The sequence below is a fragment of the Pyxicephalus adspersus genome, chromosome 10 (genome assembly GCF_032062135.1).
Source record: "Pyxicephalus adspersus chromosome 10, UCB_Pads_2.0, whole genome shotgun sequence".
NCBI classification, from domain to species: Eukaryota; Metazoa; Chordata; class Amphibia; order Anura; family Pyxicephalidae; genus Pyxicephalus; species Pyxicephalus adspersus.
Window position 1 is genome coordinate 37,915,481 of NC_092867.1, and position 26,563 is coordinate 37,942,043.

A 26,563-nucleotide genomic window follows, 5' to 3' on the forward strand; every position below is an offset into this window, starting at 1 on the left:
ATTTGGACGAACCACTGCATGTGTGTACGTAGCCTAACTTTGTGAAATGCATTAAATTATAATTGTTATGAGCAATGGGTCACTCTGGACTGAATTGTATTTATATTACTGTATGACTTTGTGAATTCAAATTTACATATAACCCTTCTCAACACTAGGAGGTTCTTTCAAACTTGAGGTGCTGTATATGACCTTTTGCCTTTTAATGCAATGTCACCCAATTGTATGTTTTAAAGTTAGAAATATTAAAGAGTTTTTTTTTTTTAATAAAAGTATTTTCCATGTCCAATGGTTTTTGAGGTCTTTTTCATTCCAATCTTATTTACCATATTTTTAACTTCAAATGATGTCAAAAATATATTATACTGTAATTATTCATAAACGGTCAAATTGATTAAAGCTAGTCACACACAGTCTTTGCCAGTTAAGGTAAAACAGAAGAATCTTCTATGTGCATATAGCTTTATCATCTGTGTATGAATAGTATCATATGTGATGTGCTAATAAAAATATGTGTTGTTACAAAGTGTGGAGAATTCATAAGACTGGATTGTAACCACTGGGGTTGATTTACAAGGGTAGTTTAGGCTTTTCACTTGGCAAAGCGAATAATTACTCTGTAAGGGATAATTAATTTAACTTAGCGAATAAGGTAAAGAATGCCTTTAGCCATCCAATCATGCAAGCAAAGTTTCTTGCAAAGTCAAATTTTGCTACATTCTTTACACTATGAGAAATCTCTTGGCTAAGTGATAATTCACATGGCCAACTGGACAGATGAAAAAAATACAGCTATCCTCCAATTCTCCTGATCAAGTGAACATGTTGTACCAACCATTACAGTTTCTGAAGTGTTCCCAGTCAATCACCATAGTCAAAGAAATGGTCCTTCCATACTAGAATTATTGTGCTGCTATCTATATCCTATTACCCTTTTATAAATCCCCTTTTCATTGCAGAGTTTTATTTAATCTCCATACAATGTATTCTGTATGTAAGGAAATGTCAGGGTTCGTTTTTATTGTGAAAGCATACATGGTGACTTCTAAGCATTATTGCCAATAGGAAATACTTTCAATATACAAGACATGTATTGTGCCAATACCTTCACTAAAGCTCAGCAAAAGCACTTTGTCTTTTGAGGAAGGCTGAACTTACACTTTATCACTGTCTTTAGTTGCTGATATAGTGTATATTTTCCCCAATAGTCTATCTAGATATGGGTGCTTACTAAGAAAAGCAAATCATAGAACATGTTCAATATGATAAAGCTAAGACCCTGCCATATTCTCAGTTTTACTCACTTGCTGAAATTTATAACTCTGATTTTGTTGCACACTGTGAACTTTTCAATTATGGAGGTTCAGCATTAAGTGTGAAAATTTGGGTTGGGTGTCTTCACGCAAAGCTATATGCTTAAGAAAGCACTCAGACTGTTATTCATTAATGCATTTTTATACCTGTATACATTTTCCCAAGAATTAGCCCACTGCTTGGGGGGAGGAGAGTGTTTTCAGAAAGCAATGTACAGCACCCTGCTGGCCCCTCCCACCAGCCATTATCTGTCGCCATTCTATATAGAAGCTCAGAAACCTAGTGATGACATCACTGGAACTGAAACAAGGTATTTATTGAAAATGTAATTTTTTTTGTAAATAGTTAATTAGCATATTGATAAGGGAAAACAAGAGAATATGGAAGACAAAATATAGGCATATGCAACTTCAAGACCGGTTTCAGGTTCTAAAGCTTACATATACGGAAGAAACAAAATGACGTTGACAAAGCAAAAGTGACTGTGATATTTTGTAATATAGCTTTATATGAAATTCCAGAATTTTAGCCACAATCTTTTATGAAAAATCAAGCAAACATATTCACAGTTTCTTCCAAAAACTCAAGCTTATATCCACCCAAATAGCACTTGTATTTCCTTCACCTCTTCTTGCACTGCAAAACTTCTACTTAGTGAGTTGCAGTAGTTAATTCACGAATACTGGAGACCAGTTCATTAAGCATTATCACATAAAATCTACTATGGCAGAGGTTACCCTAGCCTAAACCTATAACAATATTTTATACTTAAACTTAATAAAAATGCAGTTCATTCATCAGAAATATTACTTCAGGAAAAAATCTTTTTGCTATTTTACAGCTCTCTGTGTGAATCAATGTATAAAATCAGTTTCTGTGCTAGAAAGGAGACACGAGATACTTTATGGCATTTTCCCAGGGAGGGATGCCTAGGCTATTTATCAACTAAAAATGGTTGAAGATGACATTCATTTAGGTAGTTAACTCCATCAGCCAGCATCAAGGCTGAATCTGACTATCACAATCATACATTTTTACATGCGCAGATGGTTTTAGAGAGAAATGTATAAATTATACAGAAAGGTAGAGGGTAAAATAATAAAATGTAACTTTGATTTATTTACGCGGCTATATCCACTTGGTCTCAGTATTTACTCCCATCTGTGGGGGCAGGACAAGTAAACAGCCAAAGAATAATTTAAAAAAGATAAAAAATGTAGTTAGCTATTTGCAGCTGCAAACTAAAAGCAACTGGCATGAAGAAGTAAAAATAAAATAAAATAAAAAAAAACACCAGGTGAGATTGTCATTTGCATATTAGGCCTTCGTGAAGCAATTACTACAGGCCAAACACATTTGAAACTGCACATGATGAGCTTTTGTGTTTTGGACTTGTCCACACAGATTTCTAATGCTCTGGAATTGTGATCAGTCCTAAACAGCTGTGTAGTTATACATTTCAATGTGATGCCAGCAGGTTATGTGGCCAAAGAAAGGCATATTTCTCATCTGATTTCATTGCACAGTGTGGTTATTTAGTACAACAGAAGAAAAAAAGTGGTCATAAAATGCAACTAACATAATAATAAATTAGGTATATATTATAAATAAAATATTTAAACTGGTGGATGTGGATTATGAAAGAAACCAGTTGCCATTGTTTTATCTACCGAACAATGTAACTCATACAGTTAGAGGTGTTAGTGATATCAGTGGGAGGTAAGATCTTATGATCTAAACATTTGCTTCACGACAATTACAAGAATTCCAATCAAACACAATATGCATAAAAAGAAAACCTTTTGGTATGGGATATAATAGGGAAATATTAAAAAAGCCTTTTTAGTTTTTGTATGCGATTTGACTCTCTATTGGTGAAACTTTCACTTGCCACAGTAATAATAGTTTTGCAGGGGAAGATTTTATCTAATAATCCTAAGTAATAGATATTTATTTTAGTTCACTAAACTGTAGTATATGATAATGCCTTAATCCCAGAGATTTGTTAAAATATTGTATATATCCTATGCTTAAATCAAAATGGCAGATGCATTTGGCAGAGGGGAAATAAATACCCAACAGCCTAAGGTCCTTGTAGTAGTAATGAAAAGCACAAAAGGGGAGCTTCCAGTGCTGTAGATATAAAAAGATATACCAGGTTTACACTTGGGACCTCTCCCATGGGTCTTGGGTTCTGCCTTTGAACACATCTGTAGTACAAAATTTATAATATCTATAGGTTTCTTTGCATTTGCAGTGGATACAAAGAATATAGACACGTTTAGCATTTAAACAACGCACAAGTAAACTGTAAAACAAAGATTTATGGGATAAAAATGTTTAACTCACAATAACACTGAGAATAGTGGTCCCAACGGTGACGTTCTCATAAAGAGTTATGTTGTAGAGAGGCTGACTGAAGATCGGTCGGTTGTCATTTTCATTTATCAAATTAATCTTCACTTTTGAAAATCCCACATGGTCCGAAACGCTTTCATTTGCAAAGAGCTAAAAGCCAAAACAAAGATCACAACATCAAAAAATAATAGTTGTAATAAGAATAAGAAATGCTAGCCCTTTACACAATTTATTTATGCCATTGCAAATCCCTGCATGTATTGTGACAAAATTTATATCAGTAGCTGTTAGCAATATATCATCTTACAGAAGTTTAGTGCAGTCTGACAAAAGGATCCTGGTTGATTGGTGAGAGGTACCACACCTTATCGTCTGCACATAAAAAATCAAAGGTTAAATATTATTAAATATTACTAGTAGTGAGATGATTAGAAGTAGAAGTAAATATCTTGATGTTTAAATTGGCCTTTAAAACTGGAACATCCACCTAAACTCTATGATCCTTCCTGTCCAAATTACCCATGCTTAGTAGATGGTAAATATACCTGAAAAGTAAAAATTTAGAAATATACTTACCTTTATCCCTTCTCCCACGTTGCTCGGTGTAACATCACTGTCGTTCCAGGAAGATTTATGTCAAATACAGGGCAGGTGAAATCTCATATAAAAAAGACATTCCAGTTAATTGCAAGAGTTTTTTTTCTTAAGATTTCCACTGCCTTGTATGCCATGGCCATCTTCCCATAAGGACCATGTCATCATTCTTGTCTATTACCTGTGGATCAGATATGGTGGTAAAGAAAGTATATTTCAAGATGTTTTTATTCAGGTACTTTTTTAAATTACCAATAGCAGGAGGAAGAAGGTCCAGAGAAATGGCTCATGCACCTTCCATTTAAAGGGAAGGTCTTTTTTAAAGAGTAACATACATGCTATGCATGGCTCCTTAAAACTGAATTCTAAGCAAATATAAAAGATTTTCATAAATGCAGCTCTGCATTCACTAAATGTGTTTTAACTGCAACTATGGTAAATACTACATTTGACTTGGTATCAGGCTCTCACTTACACACCAGAACACAGACTAGGGGAGTGAGGTGCAAGACTGGGAGAAAATCAGTTGTGCTGCAATAAATGTGACATCTAGATAAGTATGCTACTACTCTTTTACTTTAGATTTGGGGGTAAATCAAGGACACTAAAGTAACAAATAATGTTCATGCTGATAAATAAATGTGATCAAGGGAAGTGGACTTCTGGCAGGTGTTCTTAACTATGTGTGTGTATGTGTAGGAGATCAAGTCTACAGACATTGGAATGTAACACATTTTTTTTAAAAAAGTGCTTGGTGTAGATTTTTTAGCACGTTTGAATAAAGACCTTAAGCACACAGAGGAACATATGGCACCTGTCCAAAATTCAGTTTTACTTTTAATGAACCCAACCAAAAATTGGTTCTACTGACTGCTGTGGGTTAGTATTCTGCATTATTGTATATTGTGTGATTTTTAAATTATGACAAGGTCACAATGGCACCTTTTGTTCCATTTCTATCCTTTTGTTATCACTCATTTGTCTTTTTAAATTGACTGTATCTTAAAAACTTTAAAACACACAGTTAAGATAAATATGGTGTAAGGTAAAATGATGTAAACAGCCATTCAGGTCTATCAGCTCTTTATAGAGGTTAAAAATTACAGACAGCTGGCGTACTTTTGGCACTCAAATCATTTTCACCAAGATCATCTTCCCTCTATTCTGCACCTCGTTTTTTCTCATTCTTTTGGCTTTGCAAAACCTATTCATCCACCTAAATAACTATCCTAGAAACTTATTTTAATAGGAAAAAATCCAAAAAGGATTATCGTAAGTCAGGTCATTTTGTTCATGTACATTTCAGTGGATACAAGGGAGCAAAATTCTTAATTTTCCCACTGAGAAGCAACATACTAAAATTTGCAGTAAAGGCAGGCCATGATAGAAGAAAATGTGCCAAAAAAGTCTACAGTATTTCTGGAGAATTTTGCAGTACGTTCCATCCTCCTGACATAAGAATAAGGAGCACCTCCATATTTCTTTGTGAAAAAACAAGCGTGTTTTAGTAACATTTTAGTTTTATTCCAGGTTGTCCGGGACCATAACTCCATCAGCAAATTTTAAAGTAAATGATTGAATTATAAAACTGTATCAGAGCTTGTTTATTAATTTATTTGTTTATTTCAGAAACCCCACCCACTATTAAAAGAATCAATTTTCTGTGTAATTCAGCAGTAAAATGATTCCTGAAAGAGATGTTAAGCTACGTACACACTTCCAATTATTATCGTTGGTAAACGAACGACGAACGATCCTGCACGATATCTGCGAACGATCGTATAGCACCGATCCTGTACATACAGATAACGACACGATCGTTCGCAGATATTGTACACACGATAGATGCGATTGTTTGAATGATACAGGAAGTGACGTGCACCACAGGAAGTGAGCGAACGTTTGTTCACCGCGCATGCTCAGACCATGGACGATCAATGAACGACCGTACACACGATAGATGGTCAACAATCGTCGTCCAATCCGATCCGCCGGTCCGGTCGTTCATTTCCAACGACTATCCTCGTTGGTCGGCGTCGTTGGTTACTTTTTTTACGAACGATTTTTGCCCAATCGATCGTTCGTCGGTCGTTCATTTCCAACGATAAAAATTGGAAGTGTGTACGCAGCTTTACAGGAAGTCATAGGAATTTTATCCTAAAAGATGGTAACTCCCCTCTTGGATGTTACTGTAATGTGCCCCTTATTCTTGTTCTGGTGACAATACAATTTTGGATTTTTTATTACTTTCTGACTTGATGATTGTGGTCAATAGGACAAACAGAGAGGGTCTTATATAACAGCAAACACAGAGAACAATAAAAGATTTATGGGGGTTCTAAGCCTTCTCTACCCTCTCCAAAACAAGACGAAATGTAGCTCTGCATACACTGTAGCTTAACAGACATTTTGTATCCGCTGCTCACAGTCACCTTTTATATGTCTGTCTATTGTTAGTATATGTAAAATAAATACCTTAATGATATGAATGTGAAAGTAATAAAAAACAGTGCTTTAACAATTGATGGACATCAAACAGTAGAATTATTGTAGGAGCGATTTCTCTTTGGCATTTTAAACCAGATCTTTTAATTCTAGCGGTTTAGTTTAGCGGGTACTGCAATCTCTACAGACTTATTCTAGCACCACAGATTTGTGAGTGGGAAAAGCAAGACACTATAAAAAAATATAACCCAAGCAGACGGCAGGTAATGGTGATGTTGGTGGAAAAGAGCATTTATGTGCTATAAAACGTTTACAGCACTCTCTGTAAGGCAGCAACCTTTTTAGCATCAAAGTCCTCCACAAAATGCTCAACAGCACACTAGTCTAAAGTATTAGGACTGAAATTATGAAATAAAAACTATAGCTATATATATACTGGGTCGGAATTTCTAGAGCCTTATTGTGTTGCAATGCTGCTTCAAAAGCAACCATGTTATTGTAATACTTTCTGCATTATCAGACCTATTTAAAATAGTAATACAGACTACAATGGTAATATGCAGAATAACTCAAAGCAGGCTCCACTAGGATTATTTTAAAGTATCTAAAAACTGTTTGGGGATTACCATATTAGAGAATTTATTTTGTCATGTGATACTCCCAAGTCATATTGCTTTGTGTTTGCCCTGCTGTAGGTAGCAGATGATGAATGGAGAACACCTCAACAGAACACTAAACTGACAATTTGAAGCAGAGTTGGTAGTGAACAGTTTTAGAACACACAGCTGATACATAACAAAAGGGAACTAGAGTTCAGATCTAGCACAAAAAAGAGGAATGAACCTTGCTTCTCAAGCACCTTCCCAGTGCAGTGATTGACATTTATAATTGGTGTCTAGTGACATTAGAGGCAATCTTATACTAATGTTACTGGCACTTGCCCTAGAAGACATTGCTAGGTCAAGTCCATGAAAACAGAACAACTAACTAGCCATGGAAGCTCATTTGTTCATTACAAAGACATTATTGCCAACTCTTTGCTGAGGTCATGCACTTTTCACCTCATCACTGCACTATTAAAGCCTATAAGTGTCTTCATTCATGTGAATGAGAATACAGGCTGCATCAAAAATGAACCAAGATGTGTACCTGCTGCAATCTGTGAATACAATGATTATATTGCAGTATTAAGTTCTGCAAAACATTACGCAGTTCTCTAAAGAACAGTGTAAATGCAGGTGTGTAAGACAAAGCAACTTTTTATAGCTCAGTTAGAAGTATTTATTTATCATTAAAACAGGGAATGCTTTAGATCATGATGAAAATTAAAAACTACTTTAAGCACTATAAAACTAACATTCCCCAGCTTGCAACAGTTGGTGTACTTATCAACCATACACCTCAGGCAACGGTAGTGCTTACAAAGTAAAGATTTTTCAACATTTATACTAACATATTGCATTTGATAACATGATTCTTACAGAGAACTCATAACGAGGAATGGTCTCATAGTCCAGTGGCACAGCAACTCGGACACGGATATCAGCCTTTCCTTGGACAGAGGTTGGAGAAATGATGAAATGATTGGAGTTGTTCCCCACCAGGTAAACATCGAAGGCACTGTTCACACCCTGTGCAAGAGTAATAAATCAATATGATCAGATTACACATGAACAATGCAATATAAAGTCACTAAACATACTAGTCATTATGATTTGCAGAAATTACATCATACACAAAAGGGATAATTCACTTACCTTGATGAATAAGGTAAAGCTCTGCTGATTTCAGCCACATTTATAGCACATTATTAGGTATTCTTCCCAAAAATTTCACCACATTCACTAGGCTAAGTAAAATAATTCGTGCAGTGCAATTATTCACTTTGCTAAGTTTAAAGCCTCGACTTGTTTAGTAAATCACCATATTATCTCTACCGGAGTTCTGCTCTGTAGTAATTTTATACTTTGTTTTCCTTCAAGTTAATGAAAATGATTTTCCACTTTCAGTATAGTGTCCCAATTACTACACACAATCTTATGGTCCCAGTCACAACAGCTAGAAATCAATTATGTTATAGTAAAGAGTGGCACAGGACATCTCTCAGTGCTAGTAAAGATTTTCTACTTCTTAGTATAACAGCAGGTGTGTTCATGCTTTTTCACTGTTGCAGCTCTCAAATGCATAGAAGTGTACACTAATTTCCCCTAGTGAACCCCAACACACCATAGTACATTGGTGTAATTGCAGCACAGTATCCTGCAAAAAATCGTTTTAAGGTTTTTAGGATTGACTGGCACTGCATCACTCACAAGATGGATGGCGTTAACACATGCAATAAGAGAAGACAAAAGTAAATGAAAAACATAATACAGAGCTGTGTGTGATTTAGGAATACAAAACCAAATTCTGCTTACTAAATGTAATAACAATATTCTAGATTTGTTCAAAATTTCTGTTTATCCAACAGTTATTGATTGAATTCCATACAACAGACCCTCTGATGATTCAAGGGCTCCATTACATAGCATTAGAGGAAAAGTGCAACTGAAAGGTACAAACAGGAGCTCCCATGCAAACTATTCATTCCTTTTTACTACTTCATTGCCTTCAGAGGTCACCCACTTAAAACCACAAACGACTGCCACAAATTTATCTGTGCTGGAAACATTGCCATATCTTAAGAACTGCAGTGTTCTGACCGCTATAACAAATTTTGATTCAGACATTATTTTATTTACATTATTTCATTACCTGTATTACCCATCCTGGCAAATGCAAAGTGCTGTAGATGTGGAATGCGCTTGCCAACAGAATGGACAATGTAGCTCTTAGTATTCACTGACCAACTGAATTTTTGTAGTATTAGTCTAAATTTGTAAATCTCTGCTGCAAGTAGTTTGTGTGATGTGGGCCAGATAGGACCAACTGAATAAAAAGAATTTTCTAAGACATCTTCAATTTGACATTTCCTGACTTTTTTTAAAAAAGGTTTTTTGATTTGTCTACAGTTTCAGTAAGAAACACTTAGGGGATCATGTGACAGACCAAAGTGACCTTGCTCAGGAACTTGAAGTTGTGTGCAACTGTTTCAGTCTCCAGTCTCACTAGCCATGGTGAGGGTACACACATGCCAGGGAACCTGCCTCTTCTATGGCCTATGATCCTCTGTTAACCCCTGCCCTGGACCTATTTTCTGGACTCACTAATTGGTCAAAGGTCAAATATGAGCTGCTTTTGGTCAGATCATTCCACCTGCAATAGTGTTTAGTTTTTCTATAAGTGTTTTCTCAGATTATTACTTGTTACCAACCTCGATTCCATCTGACCTTCCATTCACCTTCCTACTTGGATGGACTCTTGCCTGACTTTTGACATCAAACTCTCAATCCCTGTCAGCTTGACTGACAAACCTGTATGTACTACATCCTCCGACCTGCTCTTACTCTGCAATTTTAGTTTAGTTAGTTTAGTTAGATGTTAGTTTAGGGGACACTGGTCATGGACCTTACAGTACAATTAATTACCTTTTGGTATAACTATTACAATTTTATATCTTTTTGTGGGTGTTGTGCTGTGGATGTCATGTTGTGCTTGATGAATTTTAAATATAGCAGAGATGTTTGGCAAACTATGCTTACTTAGTGTATAGGTAGTGTGTCTTACGTAATATAAATATGTTAACATGGTTTATACAAGACAACAAAAATGTTAATTTTCACTGTGCTGTGTAAAATGAGTACAAACTAATGACTATATAATGATTATACTTATTCTTTACCTTAAAAGCAAAAACCTATTTATTGCTTTCTGTTTTAGTTGTAATAAATTTGCTTTATTTGGCATGATCCTCACACACTCTAATAAGTATGTTTTTCAAAATCGTTTGTATCTTTGTTGTAAGGAACACAAATGGGGTATAGTTTAAATGTGCTGTGTGTTGATTAGGGGCCATTTGGTTTTGTTTGTCTATGGGGTTTTTAAGTGTAACTCTAACCATGCATAAACCATTTGAATATTTCTATAACAAAGTTGTCATCATCAAAAAGATTTAAATCAAGTTATCTAGTCAGTTTTCAAGTATTTAAAAGTTTTCCCTCTCCATTACTCTTTTAAATAGTCTGCACCGTAACTGTACCATTAAAAATAAATATCATATTTTAAAGACTTCATTTGAAGTTTCTAAATTGATAGATCAGTTTATTGCAGTATCCTTGTCCCCTGAGGATAACATGTATTGGCTGTTGTGTTATACATAAAGTGGATATATGATATGTGAAACACTTTAAATGATTTCTTTAGCAATGATAAAACTGTGCACATGCTCTACAATGGACACTTCAGCGTGCATTGGGAAATTTGAGCACCATTCTGAATGCTTAATAAGAAAGTGGACATTTTTCTGACAAGGACTGAATAAAACCTAGTGATGGAAATGATAAAGAAATTTATGGTGCTTAAAAATTGCACTACTGTCTACCATATATAGCTGTGAAATGTTTTATTTATTAAAGAGCCATAGTAGGTTAAAACTTTTCAGAGTTCAAAACTCTTCTATCCGATGCTATTATTTTTTTTTTTTTTTTTTATTATAGATTAGGTTGAAATCTTAGGGGAAAAATTCAGGCAACTTCAAGGAGGGCACATTTGATAAAAGAAAAACAACATATGAAGCTAAACAACAACAAAAGTCACCAAACGTGTTCGTGATACCTGGAAGTTTTCTGGTATACAAAAGAATGTCTGTGAGTAGCAGATGGATAAATATCCAGCAATGTATGTAAATGCATTCTTTCGTTCTCCTCGTGCACATCGTTCTTCATTGATCATATCACACACTTGCATCTACCACTAGAGACTTTGTGCACGGTGGTGTTTCTATTTTGATTTATAACTTAGGTGTTTGGGACCAAGCTCTGTCTGTCATTCGGAATGTTTATAGACATTTACTGTCCCTTGCTCATTGTTCTGTGTATTATACTATACAAAACATACACAAAAAAATGCAATTTCTGATTTAATCCTTAGTTTGTAGACTAGTAATCTCAATTTGCAAATTTTCCTCCAGATCTGGCAGGATTCACTTATTTGATGATGTTTCCATTAACTATTTTTCTGTTATACAATGATGTGGAATCATCTGACATACAGGTCACATTTTCCAAGGACAATAAAAGAACATTCATGAGTTAACTATAATTTTACCACCCATTTTACTTTTATCCTCTAAATTTGCTTATATCCTCTCTGCATAACCACACCAGAAACCCATAGTATGCAGGTTTACTATTGATAGCTCAGAAAAAAAGAAAGAAAAAAACCAAATGAAAACAATATGACTGCTTTACTGGAATTGTCATTGCTATGTTTATTGAGTAAGTTGTATGTCTATATTAAACTACAACATTTTGTGAACACAATTCCTTTGCACTGGCCTTGCAATCCTCTGATGGGAAGATACAATTTCTAATTAAAAAACAGAAATAGGCTTCTATTGATTGAACTTGACAGACTTTTTTTCAACCTAACTAAATCTGAAAAGCACAAGCCCTGCCAACTATTAAAATCACACATATCATATAAATGTGAAGTGGTTCATGAGCCAAAATATTTGTATTGCTTTTTAGCCAGTTTATTTTCTATATTTTTGGCACAATACTGTAGATGACCAGCAAGGCAACCCCACAATTCACTACACTTGCCTCGCTTATCTGCCTGCTCACTAAACCATAAACTAGAGTATTGTCATACAGTACTTCTGAGGTCATCCCCCTGCTCCTCTTCTCCCAAACACTGCCTAGACACCCCCTCTAATGTGGCTTTAGTCCATTAAAAAAATTATAATTGTATGCTTTTCCTGTGCATCTTATCCAGTTACCTCAAACATCCTGGTAGCCTAAAATGTATCTCTATTTTTATATTAGAATATATCCTTCCTAATAGAGGGTCATTTTTGGCAATGAGGACATGGACAGTAATAAAATCAAAGGTAAGATACCAAACCACATACCAGTGATGTCACGGCTGTTAAAACTTATTGTTCCTAAGATGTCAAATAGTCCCCACCATAAACCTCTCATTTCGATGAATTTCACTAAGTGGGCTTAGTCATAGGGCTCACTGTATAAGCCAGTTTAGGGTGAAATTCATCAGGTGGAAGGTTTACAGCAGGGACAGGTTGACAGGTGTGTGGCTTGGGCTTTATTTATAAAACAGGGAATCAGACATTCCCTCAAACATTCTCTTGTGGGAATCTTCCAGGTCCATATGTTTCAATGGCAGTAACTGATTCCCGCCAGGTATTGGGAGTATCAGAATCCCTGTTCCATAAATAGAGCCCTTAATGTTAGGACATAGACAAACTCAGATCTGCAGGCACCTGTTTTATTGAATTTTGAGGCAACATTTTAAGAGATTTTACTTTATCTTGAGTAATAACATTTGAAAGTGGTTCCAACGCTTGTGAACAAAGTAAAGACACACTTTACCCAGTTTCTTCTTTTTATATGTGTGAGTTTAAATGGATGCTTGGTATAGGATGTTGGAGTAATATTACCAAGGGAAATAGGACTTCTGATAAATGTTACACAAGACCTTTGTGCGTACAATGACAACAAAGCAGGGATGTTTGAAGGCCAGTTTCTTTCTAAAGTCCATTCTAAAAAAAAAATATATATATAAAATCCTCCTAAAGTTGTGATTTTTGATCAAAATGAGCCAGTGTGATTTTTATAACAGCCAAAAGCCCTTTGGAGCATTACAGTGTGTTCCAAAGAAGTTTAACACAGTGTACCTCCTAATGTTACGGCAGGTTTTCCAATTTTCCCCCAGAACAAACTCCTTTGAGTAGGATTGGTCAATTAAATGCCCGAGGAAGCACTAATGGGTGAAAGTGCCCGAGCGTGACAGCAGGGAGCAGCTGAGAAACTCTGAACCCTTCCACTTTAGCCATAGGAGCGCACAGGACGACGAAAGCAAAATCACTGAGCTGCAGCTTAAAAAGTCATTTCATGAAGAGTGAACAGGCTGTATGTATGCACAAGACAAAACCACATCAGATTTCTCTGGTATCCCCTGCACTTCAAACCTACACTAGTAGAAGTCTGTTCACATAAAATATGTTGCATTTAAAAACATGTTAAAATTTCAAAGTACGTGTTTGGGCACTTAAAATGTGCATTTAATAGTGAATTGATGAAGATTTGTACAATAATGATTTGTGAACTCATTACTCATTGTGAGCTCTTTCACAAAGCCAAATATAATGAATTACATTGACCTAGGATAACTGGGAAAAGAAGACTAAGGAAATGCTTACTCCTGCCTGTGGATGTTTGGGGAAAATATACTTTTGGTATGTATTATGACAAGTCAGATTTTTTTTTCATACAGGTTTCTAAAGTTACTGAGAAGAGTATTTTAACATTGTATGTAATAGACCGGTAAATGGAAAATATCCTGTGCATGATAGTGTTCTGGTAAAGTTCTGGTAAACAATGTGGTATTTCTGATGATGTTATTCTATAATCTGTGCTAATTAGTGCTTCATTTCTTATTAATAAGTATGGGAACAAATGCATATGATGCTAAAGCAGTAATTACAAGGTGCCCTTTCCTGTACTTCTACTATTTGTATTTTTAGAAATTTAAGTCTGGCAATGCTAACTTTAAAAAAACATATATGAATGGCTGTTCTAAACAACTGACCTGGAGTGACCTTCACTCAGCGAAGTTAGAACTCTGCAAACAAATCCTAGGTCACTGCCAAAGACCAGAAAGGCAGCCAAACAACTGCCATTTTCATGGGGTCAGCAATGACAGTTTAGGTGTTTGTCATGGCAAGGACCTTACCATAAAATATGAGCTGCAGTTGAGCTGGAACAAAAAGCAAGCACAAAAAAATCACTTAGTATAGCTGTGTATAGACTAATAACAATGCTCAGAAGTTTCACAGCGATGGAAACTGAGGAACCAGGGAAGGCATCATATGAGCAGAAAAAACTTCAGCTTTAAATATAAAAATGTTTTGTTCTTCATCCTAAATATCATAGTACGCTTATGAGCTCCATATTTCATTAGTCCAATAATCTAACATTATTAACAACTGCAATTACAGAGAGGCACGTAGCCGTAAGAATTAGGCGCAGTGCCTACATGACCGGGTGCTGGGGCCTAGCCCAGAGCTTTTAAGGGGTTAAGAAAAAGGGTAGTGTTGCCAGAGGGGGCTGGGCTAGTGTACAACGTGGGAGAGGAGGAGATTAGGAATGGTTTGGTAGTAGAAGGTAGTTATGACAATGGTGTTTATAAGGGATGGGCTAGAAGGTCCGAGCTACCCGCGTCATGTATTTGCTTTATGATTTTGACCCAGACACTGATTTATAAACAAAATATTTCTTTATTTACTTCAGATCCCTGCTGGTCATTTCTCTTCTTGATCACTAAGACCTTAGGAATCCCCGCTGATAATCTGAGAAAGAATCCTTGATTTCAAAAGATTATCTGCCATCAAGAAAAAGAGCCAGGTTTGATGGGATTATTCATTTACCTCATCAAGTCCTCCAGCAGGAACTTGATCACTACTCCCTATTTAGAACCTATACATGAATATCTTTAGGCAAGCACTGCGGTTGTTCCAAATCAGTGGTTCATCAATCCGCCACAACTTTGGGGGACCTCTGTACACATAGCAGATTTTTGTCCGTAGTGAGCACAACCATTCATCTCAGGAGACAACCATCTGACATGTTTACGTAGCTTTAATTACATATTACATGTTTTCTTACATACAAGGTCAGGCAGTGTCACAAAAGCAATACTTTATGAATTTGGGGGGTTAAACCTCCCAATGAAGAGAAGCAAGCATAGAGGGGATTTTGATTGGTGAGAAAACTGAAGTTTACTTCTGTACATTTTCTGTGCATTATTTTGTATTCCCTCTCTACAATGTCTCAAATTCTAGCTTTCTGAGCTACTGATCTTAAACGAGCATGAATATTAGGAAAGTCAGAACTTCAGATCTGCATAGTTGCTCCAGGTCAGCGAGATAGTATGAGGGCCTCTGGCTTTGATGGATGACCAGGCACCTAGCTATTTTATTAGATTGCAGCCCCAATACTCCTTTAGTAAAGGTTTCCTTCAAAAACTTCTATTCTTGGATTTTATGAATGGGAAAAAAAAGGTCTTTGTATTCACAGGGTACATCATGAGCCATAAAACTTGAAAATGTTTATGGTTTTTTACAGCTAGTGTCCTGCACCAACCTAAAATGACTTCACTTACTGAGAAAATCCATGTTTACATTCCACCTAATGGCTGGTTTAAACTTTGCAAAATCAATCCAGTGTCCCTAAAAAGACAGGTTCTCATTTATTTGAGTGGCGTTGTGCGTGTGTATGTGCTTGTTTGGTGTTTTCCAGATAAGCCACAGCCTCTCTAATCTATTGTACAGAATGACAGGAAATCAAACCAAATAGACTTGTGCCTCTTTTATCACTCTGTTCACTGCACAGCTACCTTTTAATTAAAGTCCGATCAAATATATCTGCACAAGTAAAATGCCATTCCCTTTGCACTAACCGCTAGGATAAAGATGTTATAACCGAATATATGTCATTAAAATGGAGATGTTAATGTGAACACATGAGATAAAATTATAGCATACTGACAACTGGCCTACTATTTTCAAGTGTCCGAATAGAACTAGGATGTTTTTTCATAACCTTGTCTTTTAGATGCAAATCCACATTTTATCCCTGTCCACTCCACAAACAATGCAATTTGCTCATGTGATACCTTGCAGGTTAAAAGCACAGTTGTTGTGAGCTGGTTGTTTGAAATTCTGTGCCGAGATTATACATAGACTGTGTTCTTGGCTGTATACAGCTTGGTCACACAGGGATATTGAGAGAGAAAAGGTGATTTACAGAGGATCACTTTCTAAGAACATGATTTATTAGGACCCAAATCTGACCCTGAATCTTATGTACTTAGTTTTACCCAAAGCCAAACTTAAGCTTGAAGGCATTTTGTGTATAGACAAGTAATGTGTTTTGTTGCTTGTTTGTAGAGATTATTAAAAAACACTAGCCTTTGCACTAGAAAATGTAGACAAAATGGTAATACAGTTTTGTATGCTCAAAAGAGTAAGAGCAGATTTAAAATACTGTTGTTTGTTTATCACTAATTACCTAGCATCATCAAGTGCCTCATCTAAAAAAACGTACATTTTAATTTCTAACTAAATCTCAAATATATATACTAAGCAGGGTTTATTATCCATAGTCTTAGTATATCATTTTATGCATTGATGCACTTTTATATGGCATACATCTGTACTGTTTGTCATATTTCTATTTCTAATTTGTTGTTTTAAAATTTTATGTTAATCAATCTAACTCACCAACATTTCGTCCAATTACCACTGCCCTGTCAGCTACAGTACTAACATAAGCCTACTCCATTTGTCACTTCCTATTCCGTTTGTCTTTGCTATCACAAATATTATCACGATGGCTCAACACTTCACAATCATATGCAGTCCACAACCCTGACCTGATCCACTTTTATCCTGGCCTCTTAATAATGTTGTCCTGTAAAAAAGGATGTACTGTGCAGGTCCCACGTCACAAGAATACTGTCACTGCCTAATAAACAATGAAATCAGGCACCCAACCCACAGAAAGTTTACCACCCACAACGGTGGACATTTAAAACATTTTTCTCACCCACTTATTTCCCATTGGCACAGTAAAATATGTTTTTGTGAACTGTGTTGCAGTGAGAACCCCATTCATAATCATCTGACCCCTATTCCTTTTCAGGAGCCGCCCTCTTCTTATTTGTTTTCTTTGCATTCTATTCTTGATTGGCTGGGCTAGGATGACGTGACTTTATTAATTCCTGGAACCCGCAGAGGAAGCCAGAGGCAGGAAACGCTTAACTGCACATATGCAGCTCAGTGATATATGTGCTAGCTAGCTAGCAATGAATGAGGCAGGGAAGAAAATAATTTGCAGAAGAGACTTTCCCTGTCCAATAAACACCTACCCGATTGCCAATTTCCAAAGTGGGACTAAAGTTCAATTTTTAACAATGTGTGACCCTCGTAAGAAGCCTTTTCACACAGTTGTTTTTTTTCTCAGCATGAGGTTATATAACACGGAGATGGGGGGGATTGCAGAGCAATCTGATATAATTTTAATTATTACAAGGTAATCTATGATGCTTTTTAGGGATTAGCAGTTAAAGTTAGTTATTCACACATTATAAGATTACACACTGACATTTTGCACATCTAACAATTTACAGCACACAAACTTAAGACCTTATATGTTTTATACATTTTCCTAAAGCATAATATTCTGTTAAGCTTTTTCTGTGTCTGTACATTTCTGGTAGGACATCTACAGAATCTTAAAAACTGCAGCAACTAATTTAACAATTCTGTACAGAAACATTTGTCTGAAATAATTTGGTAATTATTACATTGAAGCCTGTCTACCAGATAGTATAAAATAGTTTAAACATTACCTTTTTAATAATTTGGTAAGTTTTTTTTTATTTTTTTTTAATAATTTCATTATCACTAATATATATAGTATAATATATATATACCATAACTTGGAGTCTGGATAAATAAGCAGTAAAACTAATCAGAAGTGACAAATTACCTAATATTACAATAAAATTATTTATCTTGAACTAGCAGTACATTACTACACCACATGCCTATTTTCTTTCAAATTTCTATTTACATTTTCTGTTCTAGTCTATTCATGCGAGCATAGAGAGGATCAATTTGAGACTGGCTAACCTCAGCTTATCTCTGCTCTAGAAGATTGATTTTCTATCTTTATGGACAATTTGTTGCCCTATTCACTGTATTACTAATTTTTAAGCTATCCCTGCCCTTTCCATCTTGTCAATAAAAAGAAAAAAAACAATCTTTCTTGTGTATGTGTGACAACTCACTTAGCGCGTTCCTAGCTTGGCTTATGAAAACCATCATGACAGTGAATCAGTTTAAAACTGTTAGTATTCCAAAGCATACTTTGATTTCCAGACTGACCAACAATATCATAAACTTAAATATCATTGATCAGAAAATTAAACCTTATCGAACTGTTTTACATTCCTGTCTTAATTTCAATGAAGGACCAACAAGATACCATATAAATGATCACAGAATCCTAATTGACTTTGTTGGTACTGTAAAACAATAAAGTGCCTGCAGTAATAGTGGAGTCTTGTACCATTCTTGCCATTGAATAACACAGAAAGTTTGTAGTTCACATGATACCGTTTATTGGTTACCTTGTGGTATAAAAGCCACAGGACTGCTAAACCTGGAGAAAGTATCTAAGCCATCCTGAAAGCTTGCATTTTTAAGGTAGTCAATAAAAGTTATCACCTGAACTACCTGCAATAAAAAATAGAGTCACCAAGAGGTCCCTGCACATAGTTACATAGTAGGTTAGGTTGAAAAAAGACATAAGTCCATTAAGTTCAAACACTAGGGAAATAAACCCTATAAGACATAATTGGTCCAGTGGAAGGCAAAAAACACCCTGATACAATTTGCTTTAACAGGGGAAAAAAAATCCTTCCTGATTCCATGAGGCAATCAGATGTTCCCTGGATCAACAGTCTCTGTAATCTTTACTTTAAAGCCTTAATACCCAGTTATATTCTGTTATTCTAGAAAAGCATCCAGCTTTTTCCTAAAGCAATCTATAATATTTGCTAAAACTACTTCCTGAGGGAGACGATTCCACATTTTCACAGACCTTCCAGTGAAGAATCCCTTTCTTATGCAGAGCTTAAACTTCTTTTCTTTGTAATGATCTCAAAGTGAATAATGGGGAAGAGAGTTCTCTATATGGACTATTTATACATTTATACAGGGTGACCATATCCCCCTTAAACGTCTCTTATCAAGGGAGAATTCAGTTCAGCTAATCTCTTCTCATAACTTAGCTCCTCCATTACTTTTATTAGTTTAGTTGCCCTTCTTCACTCTTTCCAATTCCACAATCTCCTTTTTGTGAACTGGTGCTCAAAACTGGACTGCATATTCCAGATGTGGTCTGACCAATGCTTTGTACAGGGCCAGAATTATGTCCCTATCTCTGCAGTCTATTCCTCTTTTAATACAATAAAGTACTTTGCCAGCTTTAGATATTGCAGCTTGGCATTGCATGCTGTTGTTAGGTCTATGATCTACCAGAACCCCCAGATCCTTTTCCATTTCTGACTCCCCCAAATGTATTCCCCCTGGACGGTATGAAGCATGCATGTTGTTAGCTCCCAAGTGCATAACTTTACATTTATTTATATAATATATAAATGTCATTTGCCACTTGGCTGCCCAATCAAACAATACATCCACGTCTGCTTGTAGATTATAGGCATCATGTATGGACTTAATTCCATTACATAGTTTGGTGTCATCTGCAAACACAGAAATGGTACTTTTAATCCCAAACTCTGTATCATTTATAAAGATGTTAAACAGTAAAGGTCCCAACATTAAACCCTGGGGTACACCACTAATAATCTTAGACCATTCAGAGTATGAATCATTAATTACAACTCTCTGGATGCGGTGTTTAGGCCAGTTCTCTGTCCATTTACAGACTGACTTTTCTAAACCTATTGATCCTAACATACATATTACCATCTGTGTGGTACTGTGTTAAATGCTTTAGCTAAGTCCAAGTACACTATATCATTTGCTACTCCACTGTCTCCCTGTTAACATACAATAGAGAAAATTTGTTTGACAACCTCTGTCTTTCTTGAAGCCATGCTGATTATCACTTATAATAATATTTTCTAGCAGAAACTCCCCAATGTGGCTCTTTATAAAACTTTCTAAGACCTTTCCAACTATGGACGTTAAACTAACCGGTCTGTAATTACCTGGTAAAGACTTTTTGAAGATATGAACCACACTGGCCTTACACCAGTCTATCAGTACCATGCCAGTGACTAAAGAGTCTCTAAAAATTAGAACTAATGACTTTGAAACAACCAGGCTCAGCTCTTTGAGGACAGGTGGATGCTTTAACAACCTTAATTTTGCCCACGTGTTTCTCAATCGTATCAGTTTGGAGCTGATTTTTTTTTTTTGGGGGGGGGGGATTTATTTTTTTAGTCATTGGTGAATTACATCCACTTCAAATGTCAAATACAATAACCTGAACGTTAACCTGAGAACGAATAACCTGAGAGTCTACAGGATAGGAATAGGATACATAGAAGAAATATTATATTTAAAATATTGTTTTAGGGTAATTTTTTAAAAAAATGAACCCACTAAGGACCAGACTTTCTTTCATGTCCTGATATGTAAAATTTAAAAATTTAAAAAAGGTATATATTTTTTTCTCATGACTGCAAATGTATGTGTACAATTATATCTATAAGTAGAATAAATCCATAGGGGGTGAATCAGACCGGGTGTTTACCTACAGTTAACTGACAGTTATGGATATTTTAACTCCTGTCAGACTTTCATTAATGGCCCATTTACTGCATACTCTTAGGTTTAACATTGAAAAGAATGTGATACAAAAAACTGACATCAAAAAACACAAAAAATGTACACTACACATGTTGCATTATAACCCACATTGGTGTAATATTGTTTTTATTTCTTTCTTTAGAGCATATAGAGCCATTCACACCAATCCACATCCTACTGATTTTTACTCTAACCACCCTTCCAAACCTTGATAACTGATGTAAATTTGGAGGACACTTGACTTTGTATTGTATAGCTGTGTATCATGTGAGGTTGGACAGCACAGTGTAATTTTGTCAATCATAAGAAAAGTGTACCTAAACTGAAAAATGCTAGTAAGTAAAGAATGTATTTTCTTATTTCCCCTAGCAATGTGTGCACTGTACAACACACATTTCAATCAGTGTGCACTACCAGCTGGTGCTCAGAATCAGCAGGATGGAGTAAATGCAGGAATTTTTTCAGAAATGGCTGCCTTATGGCCATAGAGGATGCCTGGGATACATGCACTTTGCAGCTCTAAAAATGGCACACTTGCAAAGTAGGTGTATAATAATGTGCAAGAATGCTGTGTATTCTGTGCTGTGAGTGCTGTACACACGCCAGATAATGGTAACAACCCACCCAGCACACCAAATTTTTTTTAAAATAAATGTTTATTTAGTAGTGGAAGAGATTAAGAGCTAAACAATATACAAATAATGGATTATAAAATACAAATTTTTTTTGTGCGTTTTTGTATTGTGTTGTGTTGTGGTGTATTGTCTTTTTACCTGCTCTAACAAACAGAGAAACTTGATGCAGATGATATATCATGTCCTTCCGAAGAAGCCTATGAGTGTTTCCCCTAATGTACTGTAAGTTAGTTTCTATTTAAAAGTATAAAGTCACAGTGGCTCTAGTCAAGTATAGTACAAGATATGATTTAGAACATGTGAGCCTCGAAAAAATTAAAAAACAAAACAAAATTACCCTCTTACCTCATCTTTATCTTGAACTTCAATATATAAAGGCAGTGCAAAACCCTGCTGGGCCAATTCCGGAATGCTGACGGAGTACTCTGAGCTGTTAAACTGTGGGGCATTGTCATTGATATCAATCACTAGAATGTTGAATGTTGTTCTCACTGTAGCATCAGAAAGGGTTCGATCATCCAGCTGTTCAGTTGCCTTAGAGAAAAAATACATAAATTGATGTTGTTAAGCTATGCTACACAAGAGGTAAATTCATTAAATGATTGTTTAGTACTGTACACTATCTACAAAACTTTACTAGCTTTAAAGCTGGCCTAAGTAAATAACTATAGTAATGTTCTATGGTTTTCGTTATTTTTTTCACCAGCCGGGTTAACTAATTTTTGTCACAAAACGTAATAATGTAGGAAAGTTGGCTAATTTCCTCTTTGTATGTTTTTGTTCTATAATAAGTAATCATCAATATTTAGCCTATTTTTATCTGAGTAAAAGTGACTTCTAATTAAAGATTTCCTCTTCCACTTAGGTTCTTGATGGCCTGGTTCCAACAGGATGTACTAGAGGTATCAATCTGGGATAATAATGTTTATTACCCAGTCAATCGTCAGGCTAGGGGGCCTAGTGACTTGTGGAAGAACTGTAAAATGTTTTTAATACTACCTGTGCTTACTCTTCTCTCATTAGCTATTGCTCTGTAAGGATATCACCATAACAAGATATGTTCACCTTCCCAGGCATTGAGCCACTTCCTGGGGTATTCCTGAAGATATTGCCTGATCAAGTCCAAAGGTGTCTGGCCTACAGAAAATAACCTGTGACTGTCCTCTATAAAATAGATGTGGTGAGTGACTGGGTATGTGCAAAGTATGCACATGGAACATAGAGATGCCACTTGAACCTGTAAAAATATACAGCCTGCATAGTGAATGTTTAGATTGTTTTAGAATAAATTTATAAAGGATTTTGAAAAAAAATAGATCCTCTCCTGATGTTTAACCATCTATTTTTGTGTATGTTATTATAATTATTACACAGAATTTATGATCATTCACATTTTGGGGATATCCTGATAAGCACGTCATCCTTCTTGTTACACCCTTGGCAAAAAAATGACATCTGAGATATAACGTGCCTGGGATCTTATGTAATGTGCTTAAGACATTCACAATGTAGTTACTGATCATATGAAGGTCAATATGTTTTTGAAGTCAGCACTAATATCGCTACAACTAAAAATAGCCTGCTGGCTACATTATAGGCCTCCATAGTCCATACTCTGCCCCTTGACCCACTGCAACATGAAGCAACAGCATGGTCTGTTACAACTACAAATTATACCCTTGCAAGCAGATTATAAAACAGTACAAATAATATGTGAACTGTAATACAACATAAAAATGTGTATTAATCAAAAATATTTTTAAATATCAATTTACATGAACTTTTAGGCATTGCAAAAGCTTTTTAAATGTGTAAGATGCAAACATTTATCAACCATTGGTATGACAATGAAGATGTTGTAAACACACAGTGGTTTACCTCTCTAAGCATAATTTAAATAAAATTACACAAAAAAATCATACTTTAGTGTGGATATATGTTGGCTGACTTTCTTATATCTACCATTCTTTCATATACTGCAGCAGCAAGGCTGCTTCCTAGCTTTCGGAGCTTCAACAAATGTTTAGATGATGCTTGACTAGATGCAAACCCCACTTCTATCCTCATTTTATTTTATTATTATTGTGAAATCACCCCCATAATGTGCATGACATAACTACAGAACACAGAGGAACATTTTGTTGCCATAATATATAACAGATGGTAATAAATCCATTTCCGACTTCTCTTGGGGAATCACGTTTAAAAATAACGTATATTTAGGATTTATCTATTTTACATTTACCGGTAGAAGATAAAAACTACATACAAAAGGAATTTTTTTTTATAGGCTTTTCTTATTCGTCAACATAAACTGAATAAAAGTGTCTTTTGGAATGCAGGGAGTGATCTATGTCACTGAAAACAAATAACTTCTGTGAATGCATCTCTCTCTTACAATTTACTATTACAAATAAAGCTGATGGTTTTTCACCTGCTGGGCTGTATCATTTATTCCTAGAAGTTGTATTTTCATTCACATCAAAAACACAAAGACAGCCAGGAGGTTTTTAAATTTGCATGACAAACTACATGGACAGCAGTCCATCCCCTGTAATAAAACATGTGCAGTTCATATCCATTATATAATTTGGGCAGAAAAAGGCCACTGTTCTTGTTGTTGAACTGAAAAATTGGCCTTTGCGTAGGCAGGACCTTGTCAATGACAGTGACAAATTCATAAGGAAAAGGTCTTGAGGAGGATGCTCATGATGCTTGCTGTCACAATGGTACATGCTCTGTCTCATTCAAGGAGATGCACTTCCCTATAGTTCCCTGTTTCAATTAAAGGTAGAAAATAAAAGACCTGTGCACTTCAAGTACCACTACAATGATAATGGGGTATTGAGTCTGATCTTATCAGAGGTCAAGTACTGTAATTATGTGTCACTTTCTTGCCCCACAAGACTAGTGCCCCTTCTAAAACTGAAAAATGAACAGTGCACCTTTGGCACAGCCTGGGACCTGACCAATCAATGTGGCTGCTAAGCAGCTTCTGATTTGTAGCTAGCTCCATAGTGCTGATGCCCAGACCAGCCGAGAGTGTTTCTAACAAACAGAGCAGACTTCTATTGATTTTAATTAAAAACCTGCAACTGGATAGAGAGCAGAGCTGGAATAGTCTTTACAGTACAAGTGGGCTGGTGACAGAGTGGATTCATGCTTCACTGCTCACTCAGAATGTCCTAGGTCCTAAACCAGAGTCAGAAAATATAATGTACTTTCCGTAATACAGGGCATGTTGTAAAGGTTCACAGTTGATTGAATTTCCAATACCCGTCCTTTTATTTACAATTAAAAGGACATGCTTACAGAATAAATAAAAATAACATTAATTAGTCATATTTAGGTTATCCAAATTGAGTAAATTATATGAAATATCATAAACATAAATTAAACTAGAAAACCGAATATTCTGTACTGTAAAATAATATTCTTTTTGAATGCAATTTTTAAAGCCTTACCTTCTGTCATGCCCAGTTATACAGGCCCTTCCCCTGTACTGAAATTGCTTACTCTTTTATCACTACTTCTAGCCACTGAGCCAACCATGCTGTCCCTTGTATTTACTGGATTTAATTTAATATTAGAAGCTGAGAGTCATATGTGATTACTACCCAGAGCAGTCTGCATGCATATGTACCAGGTTAGGAATTTAAATAAACTCATTAGTCGATGGGGAAAAAAGAAACCAGAAAAACAAGATATAAGCAGATTGAACTTTGGCGCTGGACTTCATGTACAAGTAAGAAAGGTTTTTAATATTGTTTTGTGCAATAAATCTCCTATAAAACAAAACAATGTGCTGTTTGGATTAATATAAACCAAGAGACATAAACAAATGTTTAAAAGATTGTGGAAAGATTAAAAAGAAATAAGTGATAATATAATAATATAATAATATGAATGTGAGAAACATGGATCACATTTAATTTTTGCATCATTCACATAAAGAATGAAAGACAAAACCTGATTGATTGGTTGCTATAAAAAATACCTTAGATTATTGGTGGCTTTTTTTTTCTAAATTTTGTCCCCAGTCTTTAAACCTAAATTTAAAAAATTCATAAAGATCACTTTAGATTTTTGAAATGGCTACAATGCCTTGTAGGGTCTCGCCAGAGGACTGGTGTTGCCACCCTGACCTGTGCACTAACATTTGGGAGAAAAAATGTTTGTTCTAGAGCACTTTTTGCACCTACAGCACAGGAAGCCATGAAGGGCCACACCTCTCCTTCAATGCAAATGTATTGCTTTGATTGACAGCTGGCTTTATTCTATTGTTCTCAGCGCGAATAGGGCACGCATGCATATTATAAATAGATGTTAAGGAGGTGACCCACCCAGTATGTGCTCCCTGAAGTTCCTGGTGAAAGAAAATTACTTTACTCGTGCACCTAGTAAGCTGGAACTAGTATGTAAAGTAACTAGTGTAGTAAAGTGGAACTAGGAGAGTTCTTGTATAGGATAACATTAAAAAAATCAGAAGCAGACATATATATTACTGCTGCATTTTAAGCCAAGAAAAGAAAGTCTCAGAGAACTCTACAAATCTGTCTTAGGCATTTCTCTCCAATCCCGGAGCTCATTATTTGGCATTAGGCCCAGAGTGTTTTTCGAAAAACTAGGTTTCTGACTAGTAGTAGATATGTATTGAAATTGTGCTTTAACCTCCAAAAATGGGTGATGAGTA

General features: G+C 35.6%; 1 protein-coding gene across 1 annotated transcript in view; it reads right to left on the reverse strand.

The window, feature by feature from the left end:
• Positions 1-26,563, reverse strand: part of LOC140338851 (cadherin-23-like) — a 327,390-nt gene that overhangs the window by 58,917 nt on the left and 241,910 nt on the right. The window contains exons 12-14 of the mRNA XM_072423172.1: positions 22,216-22,404; positions 8,193-8,342; positions 3,664-3,822 (exon numbers count right to left, since the gene is read on the reverse strand). Of these exons, the coding sequence (XP_072279273.1) occupies positions 3,664-3,822; positions 8,193-8,342; positions 22,216-22,404 (498 nt within the window). The remainder of the gene's footprint in view (positions 1-3,663; positions 3,823-8,192; positions 8,343-22,215; positions 22,405-26,563) is intronic.